Here is a 16,486-nt window from a genome sequence, read left to right as displayed (position 1 = left end):
ATGGCGACGCACTAAGCAACTAAGTGAGACCCTGTCTCTAAATAACAAACTAGGGCTGGGGATGTGGCTCAATGGTTCAGTAGCCCCAGGTTCAATCCTCGTTACCAAAAAGAAAAAAAAAAAAAAGAGAGAGAGAAAGAGACAGACGCTATCACAGTATTTAGTAGAGGTCTTGATGAACACTAAGAAAATATCAATGTAAGTAATGTGAAAGCAAGTTAATATTCTATTTCTCTTTTCCAAAACTTATTTAAAAACTTTCATCAGTTACCTCAGTAAGTAATGAATAATTCATATTTATGCACAAAAATTCTAGTAGGGTTATTTAGGCACTGCTGTAATTCTCAATGAGCCATTGTCTCTTTAAAACCAAGTCAAGCAAATTTGGATAACAGGATTCTAATTATCTGAGTTCTGGTAAATCAAAATATGATCCTATCACTTTTGTTTAAAAACTATTTCAATCAATTTAAGATTTTGGAGACTTAGAAACAAATTATTTTCATATATAGAGTATATAATAATGACTTTGTATATTCACTTTACTGAGAAATGGGTGATTTTTTTCATATTTCATATTTGTTTAATTTCCTTTTTAAAAAATTGGCTAACTTTCCAGCCCTTTTGCTTCCAGATTCCTCAAAGTTTAGCACTGATTCAGTCTGGGAAGAAAAAGAAAAACAGAGAGTGAGAACCCAGTGTCACATCTCAGGGCTTAGCCTGATGCCTTGCAAATAGCAAAGTCTCAAAAACACAATCTCCCTTGGAGACAGGTAACGTATTGCTTCTGTCCCATGCTCAGCAGTTAGTAATTATGACCATGTGTTGTAAAAAAAACAGTATTTCAATGTAATGAACATTTTCAGAGTTATCACTACTGGAATTCTGTGTGCACACTATTCATTTTCAAATAACCTATATTCAAAAGTGCAAAACCTTATACTAATATAAAGCAAGCATTATGGCATAATGGTTTAGAGTACCATCCCTGGAGTCAGATTGACCAGGATGGGTTTCCACCTCTACTACTCATTAGCTATGTGACCTTGCATTAATAAATAATATTAGCTACTATTATTGGCAGTAAAAGGAGACAGTAAATTCACTTGCATGTTAGCTTCTTTGTGCCCTACAGTGACACAAGTGTGGCTTATGTCTATGCTTTTACGAAGTCTGCAGGGCATTCACTTTCCATATACCAATATCCCTTCCCCTTCCATTTGACCTGCTCATCTCAAACACTGGTGATAGCTACAAAGGAGAAAAAGCTGAACTCCTAGTTACATGGTAACTATGTGCCACTAAAATTTGGATTTTTATCTAAGTCAAAGCAAATGACCTCTAGCCAAATATTATTTTTTTAAACTTCATAAACCTCAATTTTATGGAATGAACCAAGGGTCTCTCAATTTTTAAAAAGGTAAACCAAGGGAAATAAAATGTGTCATTATTTCTTAATTTTTTAAAAAACCCTTGGCTCTGTTAGATTAAAATATTGCCTACAGGGGCTGGGGATGTGGCTCAAGCGGTAGCGCGCTTGCCTGGCATGCGTGCGGCCAGGGTTCGATCCTCAGCACCACATACAAACAAAGATGTCGTGTCCGCTGAAAACTAAAAAATAAATATTAAAATCCTCTCTCTTTAAAAAAATATTGCCTACAAGTATTCTTTGACACAGCTATTATTATTATTAATTTATGGAAGTGGAAACAGTGATCCAGAATTGGGATTTAAATGAAGTCTTCAGATAAAGTCCAGGGATTTTTACATAGCTGCCTCTCAACACAGAACAGTATTCTTATGATCTGTCAAAAGACAGGCTGGGGACAAAAGAAATCTTTGGATAATCTTACTTGCTTCCATTGCTTATATTACCACCACAGGATAGCTCTCAAATCCTATTGCAGTCTCCCAAAACCAAGATCCGTTTTCCTAACTATAATTATCTATTACAAATCTTCATTTAATTGCTTCAAAGATATTTTGGACTGTTAACCCAAATCTAGTCTTTTCTGTTCTTGAAATTATTGGCACCGCCTTAAAAAAAAATTACTGCACATTTCCCCCTCTCTTCCACAGTCACACAATGAATGTTTCTTGCTCAAATATAACCCCCTTTTCTCACTCTATTCCATTCACATTCAGGTACTGTTGTTAGACGCTTGATATACTCCTTACAAAGATGCCCTTCAACAAGTCTCACCCCTCTCCAAAATTTACTTTCCACTTTCCCCACAGACTGATATTTTTAAATGCAAGGTCCAATGTTCCTTCCCTGCTTAAAAATCACCCAATGGTTCCCCACTGCAGCAAAATGATGCCCTTTGTATGACACACAAGGCTCTTCCAAAGCTGTAAAATCTGTTAACAGCACAAGCTCTTAAGTAAGACTGCATGGGTTCAGACTACAGCTGTTCCACTCCTTACAACCTGTATACCCTAAGCAAACAAAACTATTTCCTGTCTTACAGAAAGTGAGATAACATTCTTGGACAAGGGCTTAGCACAGAGTAAGCACTTGAACAATAACTTATTGCCCTTATTCTTTCTGTCATTTTCTAGCTCCTTCAATATATCCACTCTTTCCCACATACACACAGTACGAGAACCTTACCGCTCCAGTCAGTTTCTCAAACAAGGGCTCTTGTTTTTCACACCTCCATACCACTTCATGTATATGATCTGGCCACCTTTTATGTACTGTGATAAAATTGCACACAGCAGTAGAATATCTTAACCTTTGCAAATTATCAGAAGAAATGGTCATAAAGAAAAGGAAACTCTCATAATATTAAAAATATCCTGATAAATCATTCATTATTGTAGTATTAGTGATACTTTCGATAAGAGTATTACTGAGATGTATGGTCTAAGGCCTAAAATTAAGGCCCTCTATATGTCTTGAATAGTAAGTTCCCCTCTTTGCTCTGCTTCCACAGATAAGGTCTCTAAGCCAAACAAGCTGCTTATCACAAGGAACAGACACAGTTCTTGCTTATGCCTCAGGAGTAGGCTTCTGCCAGTCCAGTGAATTACTCAAACCAATCAAAACATCCCTCAGGAACCAGGGGTCACCCCACCTTCTTGCTACTACAAAGCGTACCTCCCACAGTCCATTTTTTCACTCTTCCCAAGTGCAACACCTATGTGGCCCAGCATAGTGCTGTGTCCCCTTTCACTAAGCTTTCAAGTATATGTTATTAATAAACTGCTGTCAATCTCTTTAGCAGGAAATGGAATTCTCATCAAAGTGGCTTATAGAAAGCTGACCAAAAATATATATATTTATTTATTTTTTAATTTTAAAATCTTGAGCAACTGAAGAAAGAGGAGATGAAAGTACAAAAAGCAGACAACACAGCTGGGAGAATTAGCACATGCCTGTAATTCCAACAACTCTGGAGGCTGAAGCAGGAAGATTGCAAGTTTGAGACAGGCCTTAGCTACTTAGTGAGACCTTGTCTCAAAATAAAAAAATCAAAAGAGAATAGTTCAGTGGTAAAGCACAGATGGGTTTAATCCCCAGTACCAAAAAAAAAAAAAGACAACATGTGCACAGGACCACATGCATATATACCACAAACAAAAGCCATCAGAAACCATGAAATTTGGAGGCAAACAGTCGTGTACTATCCATTAGTTCAAAGGTATACTATATGGGAAATATGTATACTAAAAATGAATGTTTATCTTAAATTCAAATGAGTCAGACATTGTATTTTATCTCAGATCACTACCTACAAGCTCTGTAATGTCCACATGTTGAACATCATGACACATGACACATCTCCTCTGTGATCAAAGAGATATTAGGGTAGGAATTTCCCAAATAAGGATGTCTGTCAGAGTCACCAGAAAAGCTTTAGGAAAAAAAACACATTCCCAAGCTCCATTCCAAACCTACCAAATCAATCTCCCAAACTAGGACCTAAAAATCTATACTTTGAATCTAGGTGATTCTGATAGGAAACCAGATACTGCACTCATGCCCTATAGGGGATTACATATGGAAAATTTGAGGTTTGGTCTTACAACAGAGAAAGAAATCACAGGTTTCACTTGATTCTTAAGGAATGTTCACTAAAAGGAGTCACTACCTTACAAACTGGTAGTAAAGTTAAAAGAGCTATTACTCGCTTTTCTACTTTCTATACTGAGACTTATTTGAAGTTGTTTCCCACAACTCTCTAAAAATTGTTTATGCCTTGTTGAGAGTTACAAGTAAACTAAGAACAGAAAAAAATTTTTTTGAACTTTATGCTATTTAAATAGGTTATGACCAAGTGATTGCTACTGAATGTATGTGTTATAAACTAATCTATTTTAATGAGTAAACTGAAGAGTGGTAATGTGTCTTAGTAATTTTTTCTTAACAAATTTTCTTTTATAATTCTCATTTTGAATGGTAATGAAAAATAGAGCCCAAGGACTTAACCTAAATATAGGTCATCTATTTAACTCAAAATCAATTCTTCTTTAAAGATGTTTCATCATTTATTTAAAACATTTAGAAACCCATGAACCCAAAGTAGGCTGAAATGAGAAAGAAAAGGTTATATAAACTGTTCTTTTCTTCAATTTTTTCTCTCCTTTGAATCATTTACCTCAGGGAGGAAATACCCCTAAATTTTCAGTCTTTAAAAAAAAAAAAAAAATCCTGGGCTGGGATTGTGGCTCAGTGGCAGAGCACTTGCCTTGCATGTATGAGACATTGGGTTCAATCCTCAGCACCAAATAAAAACAAATAAATAAAATAATGGTATTATGTCCATCTACAATTAAAAATTTATTTTAAGAAAAATCCTTAAAATAAAATAGGAAAAACTGTTCTTTCTCTTTTGTTTCCCTACCTAATTTTTTCAAGAATAATTTGTACTTCGGTCAACATTTATTGAGCACCTATTACAATAAGACTTAACCCCACATTGCATGTTCAAATATTCAAGTCATCTGGGAAGTATTTTTGTTGTAGTTTACAAAAAAATACACTTATGGACTCACCCATGAGTGGAGCCTGTGTGTCTATGTTCGTAGATAAAGTCTCCAGTTGATTTTACTTGCAGCCAGAATTGAAAACATCTAATCTTACATATGCTAGGAACTCTGGTACTCTGCTCCAAGCATTTTTATATCTGCATTATTACACTAAAATGCGATATTCTATCTATGGAGTTACCTTTATTCTATGTAAAAATGGTTCCCAAATGCACTGAAATGTACTATAAATCTGCCTTAATGTGCCAAATCTGAAAAATTCACTAATGTTATGGCTGTCACCAAGTTCCTATCTACAGTAGGTATTTGTGAAATAACAATTCTTCTACTGAAGGAAATTAGGAATGAATACATCCTAAATTAATAGTTTACTGGTTGAGTTTACCCCTTGGTTAATAGGAATACTACTAATTTTATATTAATTATGATGAAATATAAAGGCAGCCTATATTGTTTTAACACATCAAGTTATATTGATATAACTGAAGAAAGTTGTATTTGTATAGTGAAGGAAAAGTATATCAACTGCCTAAAAAGAATATTTACCATTTGAACCCTGGCCAATATCACCTGTACCTCAAAGAGCACCAGGAACTTCATTTTAAATCTTTAAATTCTATAACAATATGTAAGAATGAAAAATTTAGGCACAATAGATTTTTCCTTTGAAAACCTGACATTATATGCATTACTACTTTTTTTTTCATAAAATTTACCATCCTCTCTCTTCTTCTTCTTGGTAATGGGTTATTGAACTCAGTGCTTTACCAATGAGCTACATCCTCAGCCCCTGCTCTTTTTTTTTTTTAATTTTGAGACAGAGTCTTGCTAAATTACTTAGGGTCTCACTAAGTTGCTGAAGCTGGCTTTGAACTTGCAATCCTCCTGCCCCAGCCTCCAGAGCTGGTGGTATTACAGGCATATGCCACCACACTTAGCTCCATTCCCTCTCTCTCCCCCTCTTTTTTTGGGGGGTGGGAGGTACCAGGGATTGAACTCAGGGGCACTGGACCACTGAGCCACATCCACAGCCCTCGTTTGTATTTTATTTAGAGACAGGGTCTCACTGAGTTGCTTAGTGCCTCACTTTTGCTGAGACTGGCTTGGAACTCATGATCATCTTGCCTCAGCCTCCCAAGCCGCTGGGATTACAGACAGGCCTGCGTCACTGCAGCATTTTCTCTTAATTCTGCGAATCCATGGTTTCTATGTTCATTTACTCATTGAACTGTTCTACTTTATCACATGCTGAATAATGATAGATGCTAAAAAAAATGACATTATTTCTGTACTTAGGGATTCCAAGAGAAAAGGGGAAAAAAGAACTATTAAGCAAAACTGTATTTAATATTAATGATGTGTTATAGAGTTCAGAAGAGAGATTAAATAGGCCATGTGATCTGAGCTAAATCTTGAGGGTTGAGTAAAATGTTCATCTTTCCAAAAAAAGGAGACAGACCTGAGAGCAGTACCAATACTCCAAAAGGGATGAGAAGCCAGGATCAGAGAAAAACATCTACCACTTATCAGTGTGCTGCCAATATGCCAGGCACTACTGATAATCAGTTAAATGGAGAAGGCATTTACTATTATAATGTCCTCGAATTTCAGAGGAGACTGAGGCTGACATAATTCATTCAAGCTGCTACAAGTGGACCAGTATTTAGATGTCTGAATGTATTGAAAATGTCAGAACAATTGAGATTAGAATGGAATACAAAGCCATTAATACTATTTAAAGAGTTGGGCTTCCCGGTAAAGGAATGGAGGATCTATTCACTAAAAATTTGAGAGTAGAGAACCAATATATTAAAGTACAGATTAGATATAGGTAACTGAGGGGTTTAGTCTAGAAACTGCAATTAAAAACCTAACAATAACAAATATAACAGAAAGGAAACAAAAGTTGTGACACATTTCTAACCCCTCTTTTGTTCCTTTATTTTCCTTCCTTTACTGTTGTCATATTGTCACATAACAGGTACAATCAATTTCCATTCTGTATGCACAATGAAGTATTGTCACCAAATAATCTGGTCAACTGATAGGTAGTAAACCAAATATTAACACAAATGAATTAACTTTCCAAGCAAGAAATAATTTGTATAAGGCATTTTTTTTTTTTTTTTTACAATGAAGTGGCAAAATACAGATTATAAAGTACAGGAAAAACAAAAAGTTAAAACAAAGCTGAAGTTTAAAGTCCTAGATGAATGCAACAATAGAAATAAAGAGAAAAATGAGCAGGAGAAGATAGATTTCTGCTTTCCTTTGAGTAGAGGAAAAATGAAGGAAGATTATAAATTTACTTTGAGGTAGCTCCATTTGAAAATATCTAGTTAACCATCTCCTATAAACACGTCAGCAGATTAAAATGTCAGTGCTCAGGAGAAGACTTAGAGCTAGAGCTAAGTACCTGAGACACATTTCCAAAGGCATAATAGTTGAATCTATAGGAGTGGGTTATTTGGGGGATAAGGGATGGGGAAAGGAAGAAGAAGAAAAAAGGAAGAGCTTTTCCCATCAATGACTATCTTCCTTCTGGAAAGTTTGGTAATGGTTCTTTTCTTTCTTTCTTTCTTTTTTATTTTTTGTAGTTGTAGATGGACAGAATGCCTTTATTTTATTTGTTAATTGTTATGTTGTGCTGAGGGTCGAACCCAGTGCCTCACATGTATTAGGCAAGCGCTTTGCCACTGATAGCCCTAGCCCGATAATGGTTCTTTTCATTTGAGTGTTACACCAAAATTTCATGTTATTTCCAATTCACAAAAATGCTTTAGCATACCATATGGCTGACCCAGGAATGGAAAACGTGAATTGCTTTTCGCCTCGAGTTTCCATTACAATGTAAAAAAAATCTGTGGGATACAGTACAATTAATTAATTTAAAGAACTTCATTGTGCTTCTTCAGTTATAGTTATTTCCTATTAATCCAGGTTGTTGGTTTCATAGTGGTAATCCTCAAAAAGCATCTGCATACAAGTTGTAAAAGCAAAGCTATAATTCTAGGTTAATTCCTAAAATACTTTCCACCATAGGGCATACATGAAAATATATCAGAAGCATAAAGCACTTAAATGTGTTAACAATAAACTAACCCAACACTATTTAATGTCAGGTGTGTAAAATTTTTATTTAAAAAATAAAAAAAGAAAAACTTTTTTCTTTTTCAAAATACACTGTCGAAGGCTGGGGTTGCAGCTCAGTTTCAGAGTGCTTGCACAGCATGCATGAGGTACTGGGTTCGATCCTTAGCACCACATAAAAACAAATAAATAAAATAAAGGTATTGTGTCCATCTACAACTTAAAAAAAATTAAAAAATACAATATAAGCTGTCAACAAATTAAAAACCAACATACAAAACCAGAAGAGTCCTAAAATCAATTTTGCTTAAGGAAGCATAAGAACAAGAACCTTAGATTTGGATTCAGACAAATTTGCGTTTAAATTCCATCTCTGCCACTTCCTAGCTAGGTGTCCTTGGGTGAATTACTTAAAGCTTTTAAACCTGATTTAAAAAAAATTAAGTAACAAATGTATCTGTCTAACTGAGCCAGGCATACACATGATTGTAGCACACATCTTAACAGCTTCTTTCCTTATATCTGCAATCTATAATGGAAATTTCAAAAGCTTAAAAGTACTAAAAGCTTATTTTTTGAAAATTAAAAATAAGACAGCATGAAGTGTAATACAATTTAAGTATTAGTTCAAAAATATCGTCTCTAAACTCTCTCCATTTCTGATCCTAAACCCAACATCCTCCTCCCAAAAGATTAAAATAATACCTAAATATAAAGTGACAAGAATGTTAAAATTTCACTTAAATGGTTACTTGAATTTAACCCAAACTTTGGTCAGTGTTTTTAAGATTAGAAAATAGTGATAAAATCTTCTGTAAAATATCTATATTCTTACAAAACTTCAAATTAAAAAAAAAATCAAAATTAAATTTAGACTTTTCATTCATTTACTCATAGAATATTATATTAGTAGACAAAGACAACACCTCTTCATGAAGCTTAATGTCCTGAGTGCCAGATAATATATAATCTTCTATCTCATTTTGAAAAAAAAATTATTTTAGGCCTTTCAACACACTGGCATGTCTGTATCAGCTACCATGCTGAATATACTCACCTCAGGTTTCAAGATACTTGAGATACTAATAACCACTTAAGAACCTTAGGGAAAAAAATGACACTCTCTTTCTAAAACTTCTTAGCACTGCTTAATTTTAAGTATGTTTATGTATGTACCCACTCGTATACATTTTCAGCTTCCAACTTGTGGCTCTACACATGTGAATACTGCAAAGCGATTTTGGAGGATATAGGGATCTACCTACCTATTTGGTCTTTGGATTTCAGAGAACTATACAGTACAAAACGGGGAGAAAAAAAAAAAAGACTTCCAAAAATGAAGATGAGGTTGACTTCCGCACGCTCACATCAGGAAGGAAAAAGAACTTTACATTCAGGTGCAAGAACACAGAATATAAAAACAGAGGGCTCTAACTGAAATCTCCTTAAGCGACACTGGCATTTCCTAAACACCATAATATAACTGTACATGTTTCTTATATGACTGTACTGTTTCAGATCTTAAAAAATGAAGCACTGTTAAATTAAGAGTCTGGATATCTCCAAAACTGTAGCTATCATGATATATTCATGTCAGTTACTTCTCAGTTTAAAAAAAAAAAAAAGTCAAGGTCCTTTCCAAGAAATATTCAAAATCTGCAGAATTCCTCCCTTCCACCTTACCCACCTCCCGGGTATGGAGCCTTCAAAGTTGCCAAAGGAAACCAGCAAATAAAAGAGAACTACTTCAGTGATAAGATTTCTAATTTTAAATGTCTTAGAACTTGAGTCGTTTATCTGGTTCCAATGCTGTCACTTCATCTAACACACAGTAAAAGGAGTTGCACCATCTCCTCTCTTTAGAAGTCCTACAAGACCGGGTGCTGCTACCAAATCGGCCCCCAGGGGGACAACTGCCATCCTGGGCAGAAAACAGATATGGGAGTGGGGGGATCTCTATGTGAACAACTCTACTACCTTCCAGGGAACATGGGAACTGCAAAGCTTACAGCAAAAGCCAAAAAAGAAGAAAGAAAAAAAAAAAAGACGGCCGTGTGTGTGTTTGGAAGGACGGAAGGTAGAGACCTCCACGGGAAAGGAAACACCCTAGAGAATCAGGAAAGGAAGCACTTCTTTTTGGGGAGGGGAATAAGGCGGCAGAAGTGAAGGTCTGCTTCCTAAGCGATTTTTCCCCTCGCCGGGCCACACTCCCAGGCCAGGCCGCTGGGCAGGGTACTGCCCTTGGGCCGCTCGGGGCCAGGTCACAGCCCCTCCAAGGTCTCCAGTCTCTAGCACAGGGCCGGGGACCTTAGGGGGTCCCCCGCGGCCGCCGCCCGCGCCCCCGCCCCCGCCNCCTAGAGCCCCGCCTCCCCCGCCCGGCCTTCAGGGATGGCTCGGCTGTGCGGTGCGCGTGCGCGGCGCCGGGAGGGGGCGGTGTCTGCTACCCGCCTGCTGCAGGCTTGTCAGCATCCTGAGTATAGGGTTCTCACCTAACTGATGACCAGATGGACCCCGTCTGTGATGAGTACGTTCTGAGCCTTTGATTATGTTCCCACCAAGGCCTGAACTCTGCCAGCTGAAATGTGAAAAGCTGAACCAATTTAAAACAGTTTAAATATAGGAAAAATACTCAGCTTTAATTAAAATATGCACACACACAACCTTGTCCATAATTGTGAGATTGCTCTTGATACATTCATTTATTCATCCAACAAATACTTATTGGTCTTTTATTATGTACCCGTCACAGGGTTAGTCTCTGGGGATATACAATGTTGAAAACAAACAAAAAACAGAAATCGTAATGAAGCTAACTCTATTCATTAAACAAACATTGAGCATTTAGGGAAAACATTGTACTATTGCAGGGAAATACAATATAATGTTAGACATAGAGCCTACCCTCCTGAATCGGCTTGCCAGATTATATTTAGGACACCTAAGAGATTTTGCACACAAACAATTAATATTTTAAATTACAAGTATTTTTTCATGAAGCACTTGAGAGATATTAAGCCATTATCATTTCAAATTTTACTGGCTGTCCTTTATTTGCTAAGTTTGGCAACTACCACTGAGGCTTCAAGTTTACAAGAGGATAAAGTTGTTGTCAAAACTATATATGTGAATCAACTGGAAATTTGTTAAAGTGAAGTTGCTAATTTGATAGGGTTGAGATGGGACTGGAGAATCTGCATTCCTGACAAGCTCCAGGTTAGGCCAATGCTACTGGTCTTAAGACCACACTTTAAGAAGCAAGGCTTTAGATGGAAGTCAAGACTTTATTCAGTAGAAAATAAGAGGCTGTTGAAAACATTTGAACCGTGATATGACTTTATCAGGAATATGTCCAGCAGGACGAATTTGACAGCTGCATATAATTGACATGTAAGAATACCTTAAAGAGTTCAAATAACTATTCAGGTGCAAGACACTATTATTAGGTAATTTTCTGAGTGTTCATTTGGAGAGAGAACAGGAAGAGGAAGCATGCTGACACATGCAGGAAAAAGCAGGTATCCTGTTGAAGTTAGATGTTGTGAAGAAGACATGAAAGATAATAAACCACACTGTTCAAGGGCCTCACTGGATATAAATCAATACCATGTTTACTCTTTTACAGTTTACAAGTCATTGCTTTGTTGATTTCTCATTGTAACTTCATGAAGTAAGGTACTTATTTGTATTATTACACCCATTTTACAGAAGAAAAACTGAGGCTAAATGATTTGTCCAGTGCTACAAAACTTCTAAGAGATCAAGTTGGGATTGGAATAATTCAGTCTATATCTCATATTCTTTCCACTACAAGATTTTCTTTCTCCCTCTTTAAAGTCTAGGCACGCTCCACCAAATAAAATTTGAGTGAAGATGATTTCTCTGCCATCCCATCCATTCAGTTTACAGTACCTGCTGCATCAATGTATTCCTGGGTTTTAGGCTTTTTCCTCCAATTATATTTTTATTTTTACTCAGTGACACCTAATGTGTCACTGTGTAATATATACAGTGGGTACTCAGTAAATGTTGTTGCTTGATTAACTGGCTGCTCTGTTCCTCTAAAAACCTTACCCAAATATGGTAATGTTTTGCAATAATTTGAGTCATAGATGTTTATACTTGTAACCTTGGTGATACTTTACATATGGTTCCCATAGTGATACAAACAGCAATTATGTTTAATTTCTGATAACCCTTTCAGTAACCTCCCAATACCGCCCTCTTGATAAAATTTAAAGGAATTATAGAATTTACATAACCTGGAAAGATTTCAAGCAGTCACACAAAATAGTTATAAATATTGGAATGCTCATCATATGACTGTAAGGAGAAATGCACCAGTATTCTTGATAATCAGTTATTTTTAAATGAAAAACTAAAAACAAAATTTCCTCTTACACACAATTCTACATAAGAGAGAATTTCTATCCTTTTCTTATTCGATCTCCAGACTCACCTTCCTCCTACTTATTAATGGTGTGTGATCTTGGGTTTTCCATTTAAGTACACCAGACCTGATCTTTTCTTTAGGTTCTTTTCTTTTTCCTTTTTCTGGTTTTTTGTTATTGTTTTATTCTTTGGTAATATTTCTTTTTAAGTTACAAGTATACATGTCAATCTATTTTCCTGTGCATGTGCTCTATGTTCTCAACTATCACTTCAGACTTGTCAAGATCAGAAGTTACCTACTTCCATTTACTTTTTTTTTTTTCCAGCACTGAACCAGGAAACTTTTTGTTCTGAACCCAGGACCTTGCACATGAAAGCACTCCATCACTGAGCTATACCCCACGCCTCTGGTTTTGTAGAATCACAATCCTAGGGTACTCTAGTTGAAGCCTCTCATTTTACATGTAAATGAGTCTTAGGTAAATGACTTGGTAACAACTAAGCATCTTGCTGATATTATTTAAGAACCCAAATGCATGCATCACTGAAACACAGAAAGCTATTTACACATCTTTACACATAATATTGTCTATCTAATACATCTGTTAAAGTTTTTTGGAATTCTTTTTTTTTTTTTTTGACAGTGCTAACGATTAAACCCAGGGGCTGGTACATCCTAAGCAAGTGCTCTGAGTGTTCTATCACTGAGTTTTATCTCCAGCCCCTTTTTCTTTTTGAAGCAGTAAGCTGGCTTGGAATTTGCAATCCTCCTGCCTCAACCTCTCGAATAGCTAATACTGGAGGCATGCACCACTGTGATTACAGGCATACATCACCATGTCTCTTTCTGAAATGTTTTTTGGCACCTATCCTTAAAATTCTGTCCAGTCAATCATTTTCTTTGAACCTATCATTAAGTTCTATAGCTAGAGCTAGTAATTTTTTCTTTAAGATTTCCATAGAAACTTTTTCATTGATTTTTGCCATGTACCTTAGTGATGAGGCATACAGATTTTATAATCAGTAAGTCCTGGGTTCTAATCTTTGTTCAGCTCCAACTAACCCTCAGTTATTTATTCTGGAAACTTCTGCTTCTTCATCTTTATATTGAGGGTAATGGTACCTCCCTCATAGGGATGTCCTAAGGATTTAATGAGATCATGCAGATAAAATACTTAGCACCCAGCATAAGCATTACTAAAGGTCTCAATAAATGTTAGCTATTATCATCTTATTATAATAACAATCTGCTCTTGGAGGACATGGCCTATCTCTTAATTAGCTGTCTGGCACATATAGTGTTTGGCACAAAAGTACTTAGAAAAGGCTTTGTTGGAACACTTACTGATTGACTCTTTCATTTCACATACTGAATTGGGAACTGAAAATTTGAGCTAATGATCTATATGGGGACTTAGAAATTGTCCTAAAATGTAGCTTGGGGACTCTAGAGTAGGAGAGCAAGCAATTTTCCTAGAAACTCCAAAATCATACAAATAACTCGTACTCCTTATAACTCCACATACAGTCGCCACTTAAATATCTCTCTAATTGACTTTTTACTGTTTAATTGGTTTGTCCCTATAAATTCTAGGCTGTAGCATCTTTAAATGACGTATCAAATTAAATGTATTCTAGGCTGCAGCATCTTTACACAATGTCCCAAATGAAATGAAATATACACCGAAGTATTGTCCAAGGTTGATCCTTCAGAGTGAGGCAAAGAAATACCATTGCTTGTATTTATTTCCATTTAATTATTTGGATTTTTGTTGCAAAATATATTGAGTACACAAAAAAAGCATAGGTACCCCTTCCAAATCCAATTCCTTTCATTCTTCCCATGAGTAACAATTAAACTGAAACTTGTGCTTATTATTTGCATGCATGTTGATTCTTTTCAAACCAAGAACCTTCCTTTTTCTCTTTTATGTCCATCAAGTGTGGTATTCAGTTTAAAGTATATCTATAAAATGCAAAAAATAGTTTTGTGATTTCTGATATAGTTTTATATACAACATGAATAGAAGACATTAATTAGGCAAATTACTGGCAAAACAAACAAACAAACAAAATCCCACCTCCCTCTGTAGCAATGTAAATTGTAGTACATGAATGAAAAGACTTTTGACCTGGACAGCAACACTTTGCACAGATTTGCTGGTAGGAAGTGAAAAGATAGGTTGAATATCTTTAATTTTTACCCATAATGTCTGATAATAATTTTAACTCTTATTTGGACTCAGTAATAGCACTGTGACAGCAAAATGAGATTGTCATCTATCTTTCCCCAAGCCACACTAATCTCCTATTAAAATAGAATTTCTCTAGCTGAGGTCTAGTCCAGAGAACTGCAGCAGCATCTGTCCGAGTTTCTTCCTCTCAGTTCTTTCAGAATGTCACAGTCGGAAGTGCTAACATTGCCGTCCTTCTCTTTGACATTGACCTTCATCACCTCTGCAGCTCTAGCTATCCTATCAGATATCTTCTATTGTAGCTCTGGCACCTTTCCTAGTACTCTGCTCCCAGGATGGAGGGCTCCATGCTTATATCACCTTGTTTTCTCCTTCTTGTAACTTTAGCTGTACACATCACAGGTAAGTGCTGGGCCATCAAAGTCACTGTCCGAGGCTGTGTATTAGGGCACCCAGTTTACCACAGTCTTCTCTTGCAAGCTGCTTCTGGTGAGTAGAGCTGAAGGGGACACCGTGAGTGTTTTGACCAAATACCCTCAGAACACTTTTTACTATTTCTGTGTTTCATTGCTTTCCACCTACACTTTATAGTACCCACAATTGTTCTTTGGAGTACTCCCCTTGTGCTACCAGGGCTGCTTTGCCAGCAAGCACACAACTGTAAGTTTGGCTTCTCTGGGGCAGATCTTACCGACAATTGTCAGATGCTGTATTTAAAACAAAACAAAACAAAAAAACAAGTAAGTATCTTTGCCTCAGGATGGGAAAGCTCTGAGGTATAAATTGCAATTCGGATTTCTATTTAGGGAGAAAGCCAATCTCAACTTTGCTTTTCCCCCCAACCCTAGGAGAAACTGAGATATTATAAAAAATTATCAGATAAAGAACATGGGAATAGCAATAAAATTCAGGGTGGACTGTGTACCTGAGGACTTTGGGGGTCCAGCTTGGGAATAGAAGACCAGTTGTCAAACTTGAAAGCATCTCCTCCGTATTGGAATAGCTTTGAAAATGAGCCCCCAAGTGCTGATTTTTGAAGGATTGTAACTTACTTTTGCCTCAGTTAGATTATCCCTGTGAATAAAGAAGAATAGAAAGAGCAAAGCCAGGAACTCATCTGAATAAGCCTTGACACCTTGCAGAGGGGGAGGAGAGAGAATTGCAAACCATAGGAGAGGATCCACGTCCTAAAGTGACTTACATTCTGATTGTGAAAGGCTAGAAATTCATTGCATAAAAAGATGACCTATAAAGGAATAAGTGGTAAATGCCAAATAAACGGCACAAATGATAAATGTTTTCTTTATATGAAATGAGACTGACCCGCCCGCCTGGCTCTGGGAACGGCCCCGCCCGCCCGGCTCAGGAGGCAACGTGAAAGGACTCTAACCAAGCCTTTATGAAATAGTGAACTGGGAACTAAAACCAGAGATTGAGTCAGACCAGAGACAAGCCAATCCCACCCCTCCCTTCGGACACTCCGGCAAGGAGCCAGGGGCCCGCCATAGCAGAGAGGGGAAGTCACCAAAGTTCGGCCAACGAGATTCCTTCCCAGTGGAATCTACTTTAGCAGGTGTGTGACTCCCACCCACATCAGACACAAACAACCGGGAAACTTCAAAAATCTCTCCGTGGGCGTGACCGTAAGGGCCAAGGGACTCCCGACCCCCAACTCCCCCTACTGCCAGTGACGTGGGCGTGACTGTAGGGGCGGAGGGAAGCAGAGAAGACTCCCCACCCCCAACTCCCCCAACCGCCAACTGAGAGGGCGTGACAGTAGGAGCGAAGGGAAACAGAGGACACTCTAGACCCCCAAC

At 37.0% G+C, this 16,486-nt stretch overlaps 1 protein-coding gene across 1 annotated transcript in view; it reads right to left on the bottom strand.

Moving 5' to 3' along the window:
* Capza2 (capping actin protein of muscle Z-line subunit alpha 2) overlaps positions 1–16,486 on the bottom strand; it is a 56,911-nt gene that overhangs the window by 26,672 nt on the left and 13,753 nt on the right. The window contains exons 2-3 of the mRNA XM_048785918.1: positions 16,258–16,371; positions 3,458–3,462 (exon numbers count right to left, since the gene is read on the bottom strand). Of these exons, the coding sequence (XP_048641875.1) occupies positions 3,458–3,462; positions 16,258–16,371 (119 nt within the window). The remainder of the gene's footprint in view (positions 1–3,457; positions 3,463–16,257; positions 16,372–16,486) is intronic.

Source organism: Marmota marmota, unplaced genomic scaffold (assembly GCF_001458135.2).
Source record: "Marmota marmota marmota unplaced genomic scaffold, marMar, whole genome shotgun sequence".
Lineage (NCBI taxonomy): Eukaryota > Metazoa > Chordata > Mammalia > Rodentia > Sciuridae > Marmota > Marmota marmota.
The sequence above is the reverse complement of the archived record's forward strand: the minus strand, read 5'-3'. Positions and strand labels throughout refer to the sequence as shown.